Genomic DNA, 19,419 nt, shown 5'->3' with positions numbered 1-19,419 from the left:
GTAAAAATATACATGTATATACAGTGTACACTGTGGCCACTTCATTGGGTACACCCACTCATTAATGCAAATAACTAATCAGCCAATCATTGACTCAATGTATAAAAACATGCAGACATTGACAAGAGGTTCAGTGTTGTTCAGACCAAACATCAGAATGGGGAAGTATAATCTGAGTGGCTTTCATTGTCTGTTAGTGTCAGATAGGGTGGGATCTCCTGGGATATTCACACACACACACACAACAGTCTCTAGAGTTTACAGGGAATGGTACAGTAGGATTAAAAAAAAATCCAGTGAGCGGCAGTTCTGTGGGTGAGAATGCCTTGTTAATCAGAGAGGTCAGAGGAGAATGGCTAGACTGGTTCAAACTGACAGGAAAGCAACAATAACTCAAATAACTGCGTGTCACAACGTGTGCAGAAGTGCATCTCTGAATGCACATGTTGAACCTTGAAGTGGATGGGCTACAACATAAGACCACTCTAGGTTCCAACCCTGTACGTAATAAAATGGCCAATGACTGTAGGGTAAACAGAGAAACTTACTCAATGTTTTAAGCAAAAAAAAAAATCTTGAAGTAATTACAAGATATGCAATTACATGGGAATCAATACTATACTGAATGCATATTAAAATGTATGTAATAAGACCTGTGAATCAAGTGTTGCTGAAGAAAACGCAGAAGCTCTTACAAGTCACAGAACTAAGGATCGACAAAAATGCTACTTTTGTCACGAACAGCAGATCTTGAAAAAACGACTAAAACATCAATGTCAAAATGTAAGTTAGGATTTCATTGCTAAATTTAGGGTTATAATTTAAATTTGCAGAATCCATCCAGAGTATGGGACAACTGGCCAATTCTTATGAAGAATGCCGTTTCCTCCATTAACAAATGGAGAAGGTTTGTGACAAATGTCAGGTACTGAAGAACAGGAAAAACAAAAAGGAAAAACTGGAAAGGCATACAACTAGGAAAGGGCAGCGCATGATAAGGTAGCTAGTTTTGGAAAGAAAATGGCTTTTATAAATATGAGAAGTAAAATAATTTAAACAATGGAGGGAGAGAATCAGTTTGAGATGCTTAATGAGGATGAAGCTGACATGAACAAGGATCGAGACAGGAAAAGAACTAGGAAAATATAGATGGAAAGGAAATAGATAAATTCTTAAGGAAACTCATAATCTTCTGATCCCAGATGCATTGTAGGATGGCAAGGGAAAGTAAGATTTCAAGTTGTCCAGAAAATAAAGTTGGCAAAAGACGTTGGTAACCAGATCTTAATCTGACAAGACACAGTTAGATCACTCAGGTTTAAGCAAATAAACGAGCGATTTAAAAAAAAATTCTTGACCTGTATGCCCATAGTATTTGTTTAGCGATGTTGTTTGCTTGGACTTTTAGAAGGCCTCTGACAAGGTGCCACACATGAGGCTGCTTAACAAGATAAGAGGTATTACAGGAAAATTACTGGCATAGATAGAAGATTAGGTGAATGCTAGGTGGCAAAGACTGGGAATAAAGGAGGCCTTCTCCGTTGGCTGCTGGTGACTAGTGGTGTTTCACAGAGGTCGGTGTTCAGACCACTTCATTTCACAATGAATTAGATGAATGAATTGATGGCTTGGTGTCCAAGTCTGCAGATGATATGAAGATACGCCGAGGGGCAGGTGGTGTTGAGGAAGCAGCGTGTCTGCAGATCTGGGAGAATGGGCAAGGAAGTGGCAGATGAAACAGTGTAGGGAAGTGCATGTTATGCACTTTGGTAAAAGAAATAAAGGCAGAGACTATTTTCTAAATGGGAAGAAAATTTAAAAACTCAGGTGCAAAGGTACTTGGAAGACCCTATGAAGGATTCCTTAAAGGTTAACTTGCAGTTTGAATCGGAGGCAAGGAAGGCAAATACAACGTTAGCGTTCATTTCGAAGGGACTAGAATACAAAATCAAGGATGTAATGTTGAGACATTGGTCAGACCACACTGCTGTATTCATATTGAGAGTAGTTTTGGGCCCTTTATCTAAAAAAAAAGTGCAGGCATTGAAGGGGCTCTATGCCTGTACTTGCTGGAGTTTAGAAGAATGAAGGGGAATCTCATTGAATCCTATGAATATTGAAAGACCGAGATAAATTTGATGTGGAGAGTATGCTTCCTGTCGTGGCAGAGTCTTGGAACAGAAGGCACAGCCTCAGAATAGCGGGTCATCCATTTAGAACAGAAATGAGGAAAACTTTCTTTAGCCAGAGGGTGGTGAATTCATTGCCAGAGATGGCTGTGCAGGTCAAGTGATCGGGCATACTTAAGGCAGAAGTTGATAGGTTCTTGATTAATCAGGGCATCAAGGGTTATGGGAGAAGGTAGGAAAACAGAAGCCGGGGTGTGAAAGGATCATATTATGAGACTGCTCTGCCATGATAGAATAGTGGAAGAGACTCAATGGGATGAGTGGCCTAACTCTGCTCCTATGTCCTAAGGTTTGAATAAATAATGTCACTGCAATGGGAACCTGTAATATGACCACTTTTCTTAGCGATTTCTTATAATAAGGCTACTACCCAATCCTATCAATGCACAACATTAAGTCAGTCTCTTCCCCAGATTGGTTCTTCATATTGATGCTAGGAACTGTTTCAAAAGTGTACATTAAATCTGTACTCCAAACTCATTTTAGAACATTGACTTCCCTAGTTTACACAAAATGTGATACATGTGGTAACTGAAATTTGATACAAATCAGGAACACAGAATGGAGAGCATCTAAAAGTACTACAAAAGCTGATAATATAAAATAAAAGCAGAAAAGGCTAAAGTCAAAAGTCAGACAGCATCCGTAAAGGGATTGATCTTTCGAGCAGACAGTTTGAAGCATAAACTCGTCTACCATCCATCAACTATCTCCAGCATTGTTTTTATTGGAGAGAGACAGAACACAATCTAAGTGGTTACTCTTTCTACCGGAGTACCAGAGAAAAGTGAACAGAGGACAGACATGTCATATCCTTTCAGATGGCAGAAGTTAAGGGGGTAATTTAATAACTATGGGATATTTTATAAATTAGAGGCATTGATCATAAAACGAAAACATTGGAAACCTTTAAAATGAACTGCAAGACCTCAAGTTGGAGTACTGCATATACTTCCAGGTGTCAAATTAACACCATTAAGATACAGGAGCAGAATTAGGCCTTTGGCCCATCGAGTCTGCTCTGCCATTTCATCATTGTTGATCTATTTCTGGCTCAGGCTCAATCTCCTAACTTCTCCCCATATCCCCTCATGTCTGAATAAACAAGAATATCAACCCCTGCCTTAAATATATTAACACTCGGCCTCCACAGCCACTGGGGGCAACAAATTCCACAGATTCACCACTCACTGGCTAAAGAAATTCCTTCTCATCTCCGTTCTAAATGGACATCCCTCTACTCTGAGGCTACATCCTTTAGTCTTCAGATTTGCCCACCATAGGAAACATCCTCTCCACATCCATTCTATTGAGGCCTTTCAATTCAATAGGTTTCAATGAGATCCCTTTCATTCTTCTGAATTCCAGTAAGTAGAGCCCCAGAGCCATCAAATGCTTCTCATGATAGCCTTTCAATCACAGAATCATTTTTGTGAACCTCCTCCAATTAAGAACGGCTAGCGAGGTTACAGAAAAGTTACTGACGAGATTTAACTGCAATAATCAGAAATAGGTGTCAAAATGGTTGCTGTGATGTGCCGAGTATGGTAGTGTAGTGGGTGGTGCTTATCGCTCTGGCACTTTCAGCTTCCACCACTGGCTAGCAGTCTTGTGAAAAGGAGAGCTGAATGCGTAAGTCTCTGCCTGCCAGCATATAGCCTCTCCAACAGCAAGCCTTGTGTAGTGCCTCCTCGCTGGTGATACATGGAAAAGGAACTCCATTTTGGATTTAGGCCGAACTACAGAGGAAGGGGAGGAGGTCTGGCCCCTGAACACACAGCACGCAGGCCCACTGGCATGTGGACATGCCCTGGTGCTCGTGAACCAGATCCCCAACTATGGGTAGACAGCCCCATTGCCTTGTGGGCAGCCTCGGGAGAGACTAGGGCTACGGGAGTAAACCCAGACAGAAAATCCAGAGTGGAGCCCCTAAGGCAGCTGGATGTCATTGAACATCCTTCCGGCAGCTCCTGCTGCCAAGATGATATTGCTTTATAAGCCTTCCTTTGGACTACACTGGTGAGGCTGAGAGGGAGATCCTGATGGCTGGGCATCTCAGGATCTCCATACCTTCCACCCAGGCTTGCAATGAGATCATCATCACCCACTGTCCTTTAAGACAAATCAGAAACATACCATGTTGTGTATGGAGAAATTGAAGCTGAAACTGCTCTTAGACTACACAACTTAGAATCCGTACTGATATTCAAATTTGGTGTTAATAGCTTTTTCCTACTTTATATGCTCTATCACTTATGTCTGTTACAAAAAACTGCAAATTTAAAATATTCACCAAGGGCAAGAAATTAATGCATACAGAAGTTAATAACCTAGAACTCAATTCCTGAAAGGGTGATGGAATCAAAATGCAAAGGAACCTTAAAAAGGAAATAGATGGATATATATTGAAGAAAAATAATGAACAGTTGTGAGGGAAAGGTGTCAGAAAAATAAACTGGCTTGATGTTTCAATTGTTGAAGTTCAGGACAGATATACTGTGGGATTCTATAAGGGTTATAAAATCAGCTGTACAGCATCATCTAGTGGTTAGGCGACCATTCACATTAACTGGAGAATCCCACGGAGGCAGGTTTTGTCATCAACAGCAATTCAGCGATGCTCGTGACAGACCTCAAGATGACTCTGGTTATCCTCCCCCCAGTGGAAATGCAGAAACCACTTGGAAGATTTTCATACTATGTAAATGCATATCACTCAAGAAAAAGTACTGATATGCAGATAAATAACTCTCACCCACCCCCCCAAACAACCAAAGATCTATAATGAATTTTCAAAGCTTCAAATACCTCAAAAATCTGAAAAAGCTTTGAGCAAGTTAAAAAAAATACAAACATGAGAAAGTCTGCAGATGCAGGAAATCTAAAGCAATGCTGGAGGAACTCAGCAGGTCAGGCAGCATCTATTGAAAAGAGTGAACAGCCAACGTTTCAGGCACAGACCCTTCTTCAGGACCGAGAAGTACAGGGTGGGGGGAAGATGCCAGAATAAAAAGGTGGCGGTTAGGAAAGGAGGCTAGCTGGAAGGTGATAAGGAAGCCAGGTGGGTGGGAAAAGTCAAGGGCTGGAGAAGAAAGAATCTGATAGGAGAGAAGAATGGACAATTGGAGAAAGGGGAGGAGGAGGGGCCCCAGAGGGAACTGATAGGCAGGTGAAGTGAAAAATCAGAGTGCAGGAAAGAATTGGTTAAATTAAAATATAATTAAATAGTAAATTAATTCTTTTCCATTCAAGGGAACACCACTTGTGATCTGATGCAGAATTCTGCAGTACATGGACATTGCAAGTGTAGGGTAATTAATTCAAATTCACTCTCCATTCCTAAACCTCACGGAGGAATTCAAGGTCAGAATATAACCTGCAGTCCAGCTGTCAGTGGAAGCATTGCTGAACTGTACATGGACATCTGCAGCTGTTGTGGTACACTTCAGAAATCCTACAGCTGCCATCACACTACGAAACATGCCCAAATGGCTGTTAATTATATAGTGAAATGATGGAGAACACTGATGATCTGCCATAACCACCCTCCAAAACTTGATCACTTGAGTCAACTCACTCTTCAAAACTCAACCTCCAGCAGTTACAAGGCATAGCTGTCCAGTGTTATCTCACATGATTACCATCTCCAATTCCAGACAGTCCTTCAAGGTTTACAACACTTTCAGGTAAACAATTTACAGTATTCAGAATGTACTCTCACTCATGTTTTATCTTCAGCATGACATCTTCTTTCTGTATTTAATTCTCCTAATGAATAACATGGTTAGCTTTGAGAACTAGTTATATTTTCATTCTAGCCTTTTTTAAAACAAAATCAAAGATCCCCTTGCATCAAGAGCTCTATATCCAGCTACCATTTAGATAGCAGTTTTTCTGCAAAATGGGCAGTCTGCTGTGTTCCCATACTATATTCCAATCAATTCTTCATCCACTTCCTACTTTATATCACCTTGTAACCGCATGTCCTCCACACATCTTCGTAACATGACCACCTTCATCCAAATCACTTACATCAGCAAATTCCTAATACATGTAAACGTACATTCGGTGGCCACTTTATTAGATACTCCTTCTGGTTAATGCAAATATCTAATCAGCCAATCATGCGGCAGCAACTCAATACATATAAACGTGCAGACATGGTCAAGAGGTTCAGTTGTTGTTCAAACCAAACAACAGAATGGGGAAGAAATGTGATCAAAGAGATTGCAGAATGATTGCTGGTGCCAGACAGATTAGTTTGAGCATCTCAAACTGCTGATCTCCTGAGATTTTCTCACACAAGTCTCTAGAGTTTATAGAGAATAGTGTGGAAAAACAAAATATCCAGCGAGTGACAGTTCTGTGAGCAAAAACACATTGTTCAAACTGATAGGAAGATAACAGAAATTCAAATAATAATGTGTTACAAGTGGTGTGCAGAAGCACACGTCAAACCAAGAAGTGGATGGGCTACAGCAGTAGAGGACCATGAATTTACACTCAGTGACCACTTTATTTAGTGTGAGAGGTACCTAATAAAGTGGCAGAGTGTATACAGCAAATAAATTTGATCCTTGATTAATCATAACAAGTTAAAGCTCCAGTGTTGACCCATGGTACAAAACTCATATCTTGTTAAACATGCAACTATGCCTATTCTGTTTCCTGTCAGCCATCCAATTTTCTATCCACTTCAATGCATTACCCACGCATTGTGCATTCATGGAAGATTTGACTCATTCTAAAGCACTATTTTGTTAGCCAGCTGTGTCAGAGGACACGTTTGTGACTTGGGTGTGAAATGACCCAAGTCACTACCGGGATTTGTGTCCAAAAGATTCTCTGGCAGCACCATGCCTCTCCTTTGAGGATAGAATCAATTGTACAGAAAACTGATTCTGGGAGCTGTAGCAGGCAAGCAGACACTTTTTCCCTCAAGGATTGGTGTAAAATATATGTTCCTCATTACAAAATCCAAACCACAGTAGGATTTCTTCACAAAACAGATTCTTACCTTTCGAAAGTAATTTCCGAAACTTCTGTGTTGCTGCAAGCTGCTGATCTGGATCGTCTGAAAATATCATCTGTACCATTTCTACTGTGATTACACCTTCCTATGGATGTACAAGAGTTAAATAGAACAGAATAAAGAGAACAGCCCCTTCAAGCCATAATGTTGTGCTGAACCAATTAACAGTTTTAGTTTAATCTTAAACTGAAGACAACATTTTAATTCCTTCCACTTACTCCAGGCATAGATACCACAGTTGAACTTATGTCAGGATCCTGAATGGGGCTTTCAAACATGACTTCATCATCACCAGGTACAGCCACATTTCTGCGTTTGAACAACTAGAGCATTAAGAAAAAACACACTATTAGATATAAAATGTGATTAATCATCCATTAGTATTTTCAAAGCTTTCTTCACTACGCACCTGCTCTTCCCTTTTCTGTTTTCGTAATTGAATTCCCTCTTCCTCACGTCGCCTTCGCATTTCTTGAGTGTTTAATGCTTTGTTCTTGTAGCTTCTCATTCTGTAATTGTCTTTCACAGGGCTTGCCATGTCTGCAATGAAACATCCCCTAAATTATTAAAGTCAACACTGCAACTGTGGAAAAGGAAGAAAACCAGAACCGATGGTTTTCCCCCACACAAACACAGTAAATCACAAACTCATGACCAGCAGAAAGACGTGCTTGCATTGGAGAGGGTCCAGAGGAGGATCATGAGAATGATTCCAAAAATGAAAGGGTTAACATACAAGGAGCATTTGATGGCTCTGGGACTGTACTTGCTGTAGTTTTGAAGAATGAGAGGGGATCTCACTGAAGCACATTGAGTATTGAAAGGCCTAGACAGCACGGATATGGAGAGGATGTTTCCTATAGTGGGGGGAGTCTAGGACCAGAGGACAGAATCTCAGAGTAGGGGGACAACCATTTAACATGGAGATGAGGAGGAATTTCTTTAGCCAGAGCTGGTGAATCTGTACTACGGTTGGGTTGATTTGTTCTCTGATCTTGGCAATCCATTTGCAAATGTTTTGTTATCATACGAGAAGACATCAGTGTGTTGTTCACCTGTGTATCCTTCGAATACTTGGTCTTTATACACTTAACAATTAGTTGATGGATCATCATTATGGAAACTCAATTGCGACATGGGAAGGGGGTCTTGTTGCAACCAATCAGCGACGAACCCCCCCCCCCCCCACAATGTCATGATTGAGTTTATCAACTGACTGATAAGTATATAAAGGCCAAGCATTCGGAAGACACACAAGTGAATTGTGCGCTGATGATGTCTCCTCATCTGGCGTCAAAACATTTGCAATGGATTGCCAAGATAAAACAACTGAACCCAACCATCAACCAGCTAAACTACACATTTTCCAAGTTATTTCCAATCTGTTTAATTCATTGTCACAGGTGGCCGTGGAGGCCAAGTTATCGGGTATATTTAAAGCAGAAGTCAATAGGTTCTTGATTAGTAAGGATGTTAAAGATAACAGGGAGAAGAGAGGAAAATAGGGTTGAGAGGGATAATAAATCAGCCATGATGGAATAGTAGAGCAGATCCAGTGAGCCAAATGGCATAATTTTGCTCCCATGTCTTATAGTCAATCCAACTTTACATAGCTTAGTTTAACAAATTCTACTGAAGTACAATTATCAAATCCATGTCATCACTTGAAGCATTTGTTCTTGCAAGTTTTGGATTTAAAAAGATTTTGCACCTTTGCAATCATTTCTCTTATGTTAACAAGACCCGCACACAGAGATTAAATATTTTCCCTGTAACTAACGTTTTGTATAATGGTTTAAGCAGAATCACTACAGCTCCATTTGACAAAAAGTATTCATCATTAACTGCCATGCTGCATTCAATTTGAATCATTCAACCATATATGAATGATCCTGAATACAGCCAAACAAAACAGTGCTACTCTGGGGTCAGGGTGCAAAACACAGAACTAACAGTCACAAACAGCACAAAGCACACACAAGCTATCCAGCACAATCATGTATGACGTGGGCGATCACAGTCTTCCATCGGTATGACCATGATTGTTTTTGGTAAACTTAGCTACAGAAGTGGTTTGCCATTGCCACCTTCTAGGCATTTAAAATTTAATACAGTGAACATGTTTAATACTGCACTTCAACTACCACTTCCTTCTGGACTTAAGTTGCACAAGGTCTTGATATTACACTTTTCAGTTCAACAAAATCTTGTGGATTTTGAAAAAAACTTCATCTTATTTCAAATACTTGTGAAAAAACCAATGCTGTATCATGAAATACCGCCATTTACAGCTATTAAAAAAAATAAGTGCAGAATAATTTGAAATATTTCCAAGGACCCTGTGCAGATGGGAAATTTTTGCTAACAAGTCACTGTTTTAAGACTGTAAAAGGTAGAATGACTATGAGAATATACCTAATTTTCTGGGCCAGAGTGTGAACTCTGAATACAGAATTAAATAAATATCATAGTAGGTCACGTGTTTAACTGAGAATGCGGATGCTGGTGGAGATGATCGGAACCTACATTTGCAGTATGAATAGCTTGAGGACCTTCGACTCAGTAGTCTGAGATTCAGGCACCAATGCATCAGGAAAGGATTAAAGCAAAGTGGATATTTGAACATGGTGCAATCACAGGAACTACAGAACTGACCAGCCAACAGCAACAGGAAGGGGTAACCACCAGGGTTGCTGTTGTGGGCAACCTTCACACTTCAAGCAGTAGGTTTTCCAGACCGTGACAACAGAAGCACAGTTTAATTTACAGGACAAGCAAACTGACCACAGCACTATGCTGCATGGGGATAGAAAGTGAGAAAGAATGTCTTGGCTCTAGGAGATAGAATGATTATTCAAAGTTCTAAGTAACTTTATTATCAAAGTACATATTTAGATTATGAGAACACTCAGTCCTCTTTTATTGTCATTTAGAAATGATTATATGCGTTAAGAAATGATACAATGTTTCTCCGGAGTGATATCACAGAAAACAGGACAGACCAAAGACTAACACTGACAGAATCATATAATTATAACATATAGTTACAGCAGTGCAAAACAATACCATAATTTGATAAAGAACAGACCACAGGCACAGTAAATAAAAGTCTCAAGTCCCGATCGACTCCCGAGTCCCCGATAGCAGGTGGCAAAAGGGAGAAACTCCCTGCTATAAACCTCCAAGGCACCGACAACTGCCGATGCCTTGGAAACAGCCAACCACAGCCGACACCGAGTCTGTCCATCCGAAAACTTCAAGCTTCCGACCAGCCTCTCCAATACAGCCTCCCGAGCATCATCCTCTGCCAAGCGCCTTCGACCTAGCCCGGTCGCCGAAACAAGCAAAGCCGAGGATTCGGGGCCTTCTGCTCCAGAGATTCCGGTTATCACACAGTAGCAGCGGCAGCGAAGCGGACATTTCAGAAGTTTCTCTAGATGTTCCTCCATACTCTCACATCTGTCTCAATCAAATCAGAATTGTGCACGGTCCCCAACTTGACAGATTACAGATATCATTCAGCGGAGAGGCCACGCGCGCTGCATATATACCACTATATACTACCTTGAGATTAATTTTCTTGCAGGCTTTCACAGTATAACAAAGAAATACAAGGGTAAATATTAGAGTTTTAGATGACAAGCTGAATCTGCGCAAACTTCAAAGAAAGTAAAGGCACTGTCCTGTCTTCTCTGCGATGGCACTAAAGTGCTAGTCCAAGGTCAAATCCTCTGATAAAATGACACCAAGAAATTTAACGTCATTGACCTTCTCCATCTCTGAAACCCTAATGAGGACTGGCTAATGGACCTGCGTTCCTCTTGTAGTCAACAATAAGCTCCTTGGTCCTACTGAGATTGAGTAAGAGGCTGTTGTTATGGCATCACTCAGCTAGATTTTCAACCTCCTCCTATATGCTGATTTGTCTGTAACTTTGATTCGGCAACGACAGTGCTGTCGTCAGTAAACTTAAAAATGGCATTTGAACTGTGCTTAGCCACAGAGTGATAAGTGTGAAGCCAGTAGAGCAGGAGACTAAGTGCAAAGCCTTGTGGTGCACCTGTGCGGATGGAGATTGTGGAGGAAATGTTGCCAATCTGAACTGACTGGTGTCTGTAAGTGAGGAAATCAAGAATTGAATTACACAGGAAATATCAAAGTCTAGGTCTTAGAGCTTGTTGATTAGTTTTGAGGGGATGATAGTATTGAACGCTGATCTGTAGTCAATGAAGAGCATCTGATGTATGCAACTTCATTATCCAGATATTCCAGAGATAAGTGAAGAGCTAATGAAATGACATCTGCTGTTGAACTGTTGGAACCTATAGGCAAATTGGAGCAGATCCAACCCACTTAAGGTATTTATGCTTCATGACCAACCTCTCAAAGCAATTCATCATAGTAGATCTAAATGCTACTGGACAACTGTCATTGAGACATGCAGATAGTTTTCTGCAGATGTGAGCAATAATCCTGAAAATATACCTACTTAATGCCCAGGCCAAGACCGCAAGACATTGGAGCAGAAGTAAGCCATTCAGACCATTGAGTCTGCTAATTTCATTATGTCAATCTTGAAAAACCAATGAGAATAGGCCCAACCCATTTTCATCACAGGAATCTGATGAACCTTTTCTGCACTAATTCTCAAAGCAACTACATCTTTAAACACAGAACAAAACTGCATATAATTAAGTCAGGGGCTCCCAACTTTTATGTGCCATGGAAGCCTACCATTATCCAAGGGTCTGTTAACCCTAGGTTGAGAACCCCTGAACGAAGCACTTCTCCAACTACAGTTTAACCAGAGCCCTGGAATAATGCAGCCAAACGCCCCCACCACCTACTTTTATACTCCATATCTATGTCATAAAGGCCAATAAACCAAGTTACTCACTGTATCTGCATTTCACCCCTTTGTTTCTAACACCTGGACTTTCAAAGCCCTTAAAACTAAAAATCTCAGTGCAGTTCAATAATAATTTGATTCTTTACATCCTTTCATACTAAATAACATTATTATTACCATTATATATTCCATCCCCAATCCCTTGTTCATTCACTTCAAGTTATACTTTGAGCTTGCAATGGTGTATGTTCCTTTCTTAAGATATAGGAGCAGAATTAGGCCATTTGGCCGATCGATCCTGCTCTGCCTTTTCATTATGGCTGATCAATTTCCCCCTTGGCACCAATCTCATGTCTTCTCCCCATATCCCTTCATGCCCTGACCAATCAAAAATCTATCAACCTCTCCTTTAAATATATCCACTGACCTGGTCTCCACAGCTGCCCATGGCAATGAACTCGATAGGAACCAATGAGATTCCCCCCCCCCCCCCCCCATTCTTCTGAATTCCAGTGAGTACAAGCCCAGGGCCATCAAATACGTCATATAACAAGCCTTTTAATCCCAGAATATTTTTTGTGAACCTTCTTTGAATCCTCTCCAACGTCAGCACATCCTTTCTTAGATAATAAATTGCTCAATTGCTCATTGTAACGGCAGCGGCGCGGCCACTTCGGTGATGAATATCTGTTATCTGTCAAGTAGGGGACTGTGCACAATTCTGATTTGATGGAGACAGACGTGAGAGCACAGCGGAACATCTGGAAAACTTCTGAAATGCCCGCTTCGCTGCCGCTGCTACTGTGTGGTAACCAGAATCTCTGGAACTGAAGGCCCCAAAATCCTCTGCTTTGCGTGTTTCAGCGGCTGGGGAGAGGTCGAAGGCACTTGGCAGACGATGGCACTCGGGAGGCTGTATCGGAGACGCTGGTCGGAAGCTTGAAGTTTTCGGACTGATGGACTCAGTGTCGGCTGCTTCGAAGGCATCGGCAAGTTGACGGTGCCTGGAGGTTTATGGCAGGGAGTTTCTCCCTTTTGCCGCCGCTATCGGGGACTCGGGAGTCGATCGACTTGGGACTTTGAGACTTTTTTTTTTAAACTGTGCCCATGGTCTGTTCTTCATCAAATTATGGTATTGCTTTGCACTGCTGTAACTATATGTTATAATTATGTGGTTCTGTCAGTGTTAGTCTTTGGTCTGTCCTGTTTTCTGTGATATCACTCCGGAGAAACACTATCATTTCTTAATGCATGTATGCATTTCTAAATGACAATAAAAAAGGACTGAGTGTTCTCCTAATCTAATAATACTCCAAGTGAGGCCTCAACAGCATCTTATAAAGCCTCAAAATTACACCCTTGCACTGCAACTTGCTAACCAAAGTTCATAAAAGGATCAACGTGATAACATGAACAGGAAAATGATAACCTGCCACTGTAAAAACCAGTGAATGCACACGCGAAAGCATACGTACCTCCTATTATAGTCAGAATAGGGGAAAGTGGAAGAAAAGCAAAGTTAAAGGCCCTTAATGGAATAAATGAATAAACACAGTATTTATAAAATATCATAAATGGCATGCAATCTTTGAGGCTGCAAAGTGACATTTGGGAATTAAACATTCCAGGATCCTTCTCTTATGTGAAACTACAGAAAATGGGAAAGGAGGCAAGCAACTACAATGATCAAGGCAGTAGAGTACACCATGTTGAGGGTTTCAAAGTGTTATCAGGCAGGAAGTGATAGAAACAAATGGGAACTTGCAACCATGGGGGAATGCCACAGGAAATTGGTGTTGAGGCTCTGCTGTTCACAATCGACTTCAATGATTTAGATGAGGACTTCAGGAGTAAATATTTACTGATGATACAAGGATAGATGAAAGAATTTGATGCGAGGTACCTTATGCATATAAGCAGAATAAATACATAGGCATGTGCTTGGCAGAAGAAACCGTGTGTAAAAAAAAAACCAGAAACAGGTTTATTGTCTCTGAAATGATATGAAACTTGCAGGCATAACAAATAAGTCACAATAAAAAAATGAGTAGTGCCCCTTTTTGTGGAAAAATATTTTCAAAAAATACAAGTTTAAACACTAAAATGCTGTTGGTATTAAGAGACACCCAAGTGTCTTTTACAGAAACCTTTAAAAGGTAATATCCACGGATGAGAAATAATGAGGAAGTTTTGCCCTTTATTCCACTGGACACAGATTGTGCTTCCTGAATAAGTTTGGACACATCTTATGGATCTTGGGCTGTTGATCATGAAAATCACCATGAAATTTCCCTATCACACACCAGTTTTGTTTTAAAATTTCCTATATTTGTTATTTCAATTCATAATTCAAGTCAATTAAAATGTTGCCCACAACGTAAGCTGAAAAGTTTTCCATCTTTTCCAAGAATGCTTAAACAGGGTGTATGCTGTGTGGCAGGACAGGTTTTAAAAGGCTATATAAAAGCATCATGCTCACACCATTCTATGCATTGTATTTACATGGATATCGGTACGCAATCACGATGACGCACATGCTTTATGTGCATAGCATACTGTGTGTATTCATTCTAATAAAGTAATTAGAATATCAAAATGTCTTGCCAATGTTGCATTAGCCGTGATACTTTGTTATATTTGTGACAAGTACACTCTTAAATTTCAAAGACGGAACATGACTACTCTTATTGAGAAAGCCTGTCAGCTCTACTTTGGGTGTAAAACTGGTGACCAAAACAAAGCCTGGGCTCCTCACGTGTTGCACACCATGCACTGTCAATCTTAGACCTTGGCTCAGAGGTACTCAGATGTCAATGCTGTTAGCTATCCCGATGATATGGTGAGAGCAGGAAGATCATGTGACAGACTGCTACTTCTGTCTGACCAGCGTAGCGTGTCTGGTTTCTCTGCTAAAAACAAGAAGTCCACTGAATACCACAATCTCCTTTCAGCCATGAGACCCTTCCCAAAGCCACCAGAAAGAGTCTACAGGAGGCAGGCAAAGATGTTATGATGCATGAGCCAGGAATGGAAAACACTGCTACAAAATTTGAACCTTTTATGTCAAGTGAGCATCATCTGATAACTCAATCTGAATTAAATGACTTGGGTTTGTCAAAGGCAAAAGTAGAATTACTGGATTCAAGACAGTAAGGATGGAATCTGCTGTCAGCAGGCACCAAATTTTCTGTGAAGAATTTCGATATTTGAGACAGAAGTCTCCCTAGAATAAATGATGCCAACACTAAGAAGGGCATTTTTGTTGGCCCACAAATCAAGAAGGTCAACAATGACAGGCAATTCGAAGAACTTCCAGTGGGACCGGAGAAAATCACTTGAAAGGTATTCAAGGATGTTGTGGAAAATTTTCTTGGCATCTACAGAGCACAATGCACTACATGCAGCTGCTTGACAACAGGCTTTAAGCATACAAAAACATGAAGTGCAACATGTCACTGAAGATTCATTTTCTTAGTTCCCATTTAGACTTCTTCCCTGCATATCTTGGCACTGTCAGTGATGAGCATGGTGAAAGGTTTCACCAGGACATTGTGGTCATGGAGAAACGGTATCAGGGCAACTGGAATCCATCAATGCTTAATGATTATTGTTGGACACTCATGCGGGAAGCCTCAGACACTGAAGTACACCAGAGATACTGAGTACAAATGAAATTCATCAACAAAAATTTTTGGCTTAGCATCGTTATGCAATTAAATAAAAGCTAATTTCCTAGAACATAGAACAGTACAGCACAGGCCCTTTCGCCCACAATGTTGTGCTGACCCTCAAACCCTGCCTCCCATATAACCCCCCCATCTTAAATTCCTCCATATACCTGTCTAGTAGTCTCTTAAACTTCATGAGTGTATCTGCCTCCACCACTGACTCAGGCAGTGCATTCCACGCACCAACCACTCTCTGAGTAAAAAACCTTCCTCTAATATCCCCCTTGAACTTCCCACCCCTTACCTTAAAGCCATGTCCTCTTGTATTGAGCAGTGGTGCCCTGGGGAAGAGGCGCTGGCTGTCCACTCTCTATTCCTCTTAACTTGTACATCTCTATCATGTCTTCTCTCATCCTCCTTCTCTCCAAAGAGTAAAGCCCTAGCTCCCCTAATCTCTGATCATAATCCATACTCTCTAAACCAGGCAGCATCCTGGTAAATCTCCTCTGTACCCTTTCCAATGCTTCCATATCCTTCCTATAGTGAGGTGACCAGAACTGGATGCAGTACTCCAAGTGTGGCCTAACCAGAGTTTTATAGAGCTGCATCATTACCTCGTGATTCTTAAACTCTATCCCTCGACTTACGAAAGCTAGCACCCCATAAGCTTTTTTAACTACCCTATCTACCTGTGAGGCAACTTTCAGGGATCTGTGGACATGTACCCCGAGATCCCTCTGCTCCTCCACACTACCAAGTATCCTGCCATTTACTTTGTACTCTGCCCTGGAGTTTGTCCTTCCAAAGTGTACCACCTCACACTTCTCTGGGTTGAACTCCATCTGCCACTTCTCAGCCCACTCCTGCATCCTATCAATGTCTCTCTGCAATTTTTGACAATCCTCTACACTACCCACAACATCACCAACCTGTGTCATCTGCAAACTTGCCAACCCACCCTTCTACCCCATATCTAGATCATTAATAAAAAAAAATAAATCACAAATGGTAGAGGTCCCAGAACCGATCCTTGTGGGACGCCACCAGTCACAACCTTCCAATCTGAATGCACTCCCTCCACCACCACCCTCTGCCTTCTGCAGGCAAGCCAATTCTGAATCCACCTGGCCAAACTTCCCTGGATCTCACGCCTTCTGACTTTCTGAATAAGCCTACCGTGTGAAACCTTATCAAGTGCCATACTAAAATCCATGTAGATCACATCCACTGCACTACCCTCATCTATATGTCTGGTCACCTCCTCAAAGAACTCTATCAGGCTCGTTAGACACAATATGCCCTTCACAAAACCATGTTGACAGTCCCTGATCAGACCATCATTCTCTAAATGCCCATAGATCCTATCTCTCAGAATCTTTTCCAATAGCTTTCCCACCACAGACGCAAGGCTCACTGGTCTATAATTACCCGGACTATCCCTACTACCTTTTTTGAACAAGGGGACAACATTCGCCTCCCTCCAATCCTTCGGTACCATTCCCATGGACAACAAGGACATAAAGATCCTAGCCAGAGGTTCCGCAATCTCTTCCCTCTCCTCGTGGAGCAGCCTGGGGAATATTCCATCAAGCCCCAGGGACTGGTCTATGCTAATGTTTTTAACTACTCCAACACCTCCTTTGCCTTAATATCAACATGCTCCAGAACATCAACCTCACTCATATTGTCCTCACCATCAAGTTCCCTCTCATTGGTAAATACCAAAGAGAAATATTCATTGAGGACTTTGCTCACTTCCACAGCCTCCAGGCACATCTTCCCACCTATATCTATCTCTAATCGGTCCTACCTTCACTCCTGTCATCCTTTTGTTCTTCACATAATTGAAGATTGCCTTGGGGTTTTTCTTTACCCTACTTGCCAAGGCCTTCTCATGCCCCCTTCTTGCTCTCCTCAGCCCCTTCTTAAGCTCCTTTCTTGCTTCCCTATATTCCTCAATAAACCCATCTGATCCTTGCATCCTAAACCTGCCTTCTTCCACCTGACTAGATTGTCACCCATGGTTCCTTCACCCTACCATTCTTTATCTTCCTCACCGGGACAAATTTATCCCTAACATCCTGCAAGAGATCGCTAAACATCGACCACATTCTGCTTCTCTTTCCTCAAAGCCTCTTTACATGTTAGATCTGGCTTTACTCCATGCACTTCTTCCACTGCTCTACCGCTATGGGACCCATCCCTCTTGCAAATCAGTTTAAATCCTCCAGAACCATGCTAGCAAACCTACCTGCAAGGATATTGCTCCTCCGAGTTCAGGTGTAGCCCATCCAATCTGTACAGGTCCCACCTTCCCCAGAAGAGATCGCAAAGATCCAAACATCTAAAACCCTGCCCCCTACACCAACTCCTCAGCCATGCATTCAACTGCCATCTCCTCCAATTCTTACCATCACTGTCACTTAGCACTGGCAGCAATCCTGAGTACGCCACCCTTGAGGTCCTGTTCTTCAGCCTTCTGCCTAGTTCCCGAAACTCTCACTTCCTGCCTATGCTGTTGGTACCAACATGTATCACGACTTCTGGTTGCTTTCCTTCTCGTACCAGGATTTCTTGTTTCTCCAAATTCTTACGCAGTACAAGTAGTCGGAAATCATATTTATGTTCAGCTTCAAGATGTCTATAATAACCAAAAAAATTTGAGGAAGCAACACTTTGGAAAAAAATTGTTTTCCAGTGTTTTGGAGCCCTAGTGAGACCATAAGATATAGGAGAAAATCAGGCCATTTGGCCTATCAGTTTGCTCCACTACTTCATCATGGCTGCATTATTTTTTCCCTCTCAGCTCCAAGCTCCTGCCTTCTATCCCATATCTCTTCATGCCCTGTCCAATCAAGAATCTATCAACCTCTGTCTTAAATATACATAAAGACTTGACCTCCACAGCTGCCTGTGGCAACAAATTCCACAGATTCACCACTCTCTGGCTAAAGAGGATTCCTCCTCACCTCTGTTCTAAAAGGGCACCCTTCTGTTCTGAGGCTGTCCCCTCTGGTCTTAGACTCTTCCACCATAGGAAAAATCCTCTCCACATCCAACCTATCAAGGCCTTTCACCATTCCATAGGTTTCAGAAAAATGAAGGGTGACCTCTTTGAATTCTACTGAATAACATAAGAACATAAGAAATAGGAGCAGGAGTAGGCCTGTCGAGCCCATCATGACTGATTTGGCCATGGACTCATCTCCACTTGCCTGCCTTTTTCCCATAACCCTAAATTCCCTTACTATGCAAAAATCTATCCAACCTTGTCTTAAATACATTTGCTGAAGTAGCCTCCACTGCTTCATTCAGCAGAGAATTCCACAGAATACAGGCCCAGAGCCATCAAACGCTCATGTGACAAGCCATTCAATCCTGGAATAATTTTCGTGAACCTCCTTTGAACCCTCTCCAGTTTCAGCACATCCTTTTTAAGATAAGGGGCCCAAACCTGCTCACAATACTCCAGGAGGCCTCACCAGTGCTTTTCAAGTTACAACATTACATCTTTGCTTCTATATTCTTGTTCTCTTGAAATGAACACTAACTTCACATTTGCCTTCCTCACCAGGATTAAAATGCAAATTAAACTTACAGGAATTCTGCATAAGAACTCCCAAGTCCCTTGGCACCTCAGTTTTTTGTATTTTCTGTCCATTTAGAAAATAGTCAACCCTT

The 19,419-nt window shown here is 41.5% G+C and overlaps 1 protein-coding gene across 1 annotated transcript in view; it reads right to left on the bottom strand.

The window, feature by feature from the left end:
• The window catches only part of kpna5 (karyopherin alpha 5 (importin alpha 6)), a 47,729-nt gene that overhangs the window by 25,109 nt on the left and 3,201 nt on the right, over positions 1-19,419 (bottom strand). The window contains exons 2-4 of the mRNA XM_072251634.1: positions 7,631-7,761; positions 7,440-7,544; positions 7,207-7,306 (exon numbers count right to left, since the gene is read on the bottom strand). Coding sequence (XP_072107735.1) covers positions 7,207-7,306; positions 7,440-7,544; positions 7,631-7,759 — 334 coding nt within the window. The 5' untranslated portion in view covers positions 7,760-7,761. The remainder of the gene's footprint in view (positions 1-7,206; positions 7,307-7,439; positions 7,545-7,630; positions 7,762-19,419) is intronic.

The sequence above is a fragment of the Mobula birostris genome, chromosome 2 (assembly GCF_030028105.1).
Source record: "Mobula birostris isolate sMobBir1 chromosome 2, sMobBir1.hap1, whole genome shotgun sequence".
In the NCBI taxonomy this organism is placed as follows: Eukaryota; Metazoa; Chordata; class Chondrichthyes; order Myliobatiformes; family Myliobatidae; genus Mobula; species Mobula birostris.
The sequence above is the reverse complement of the archived record's forward strand: the minus strand, read 5'-3'. Positions and strand labels throughout refer to the sequence as shown.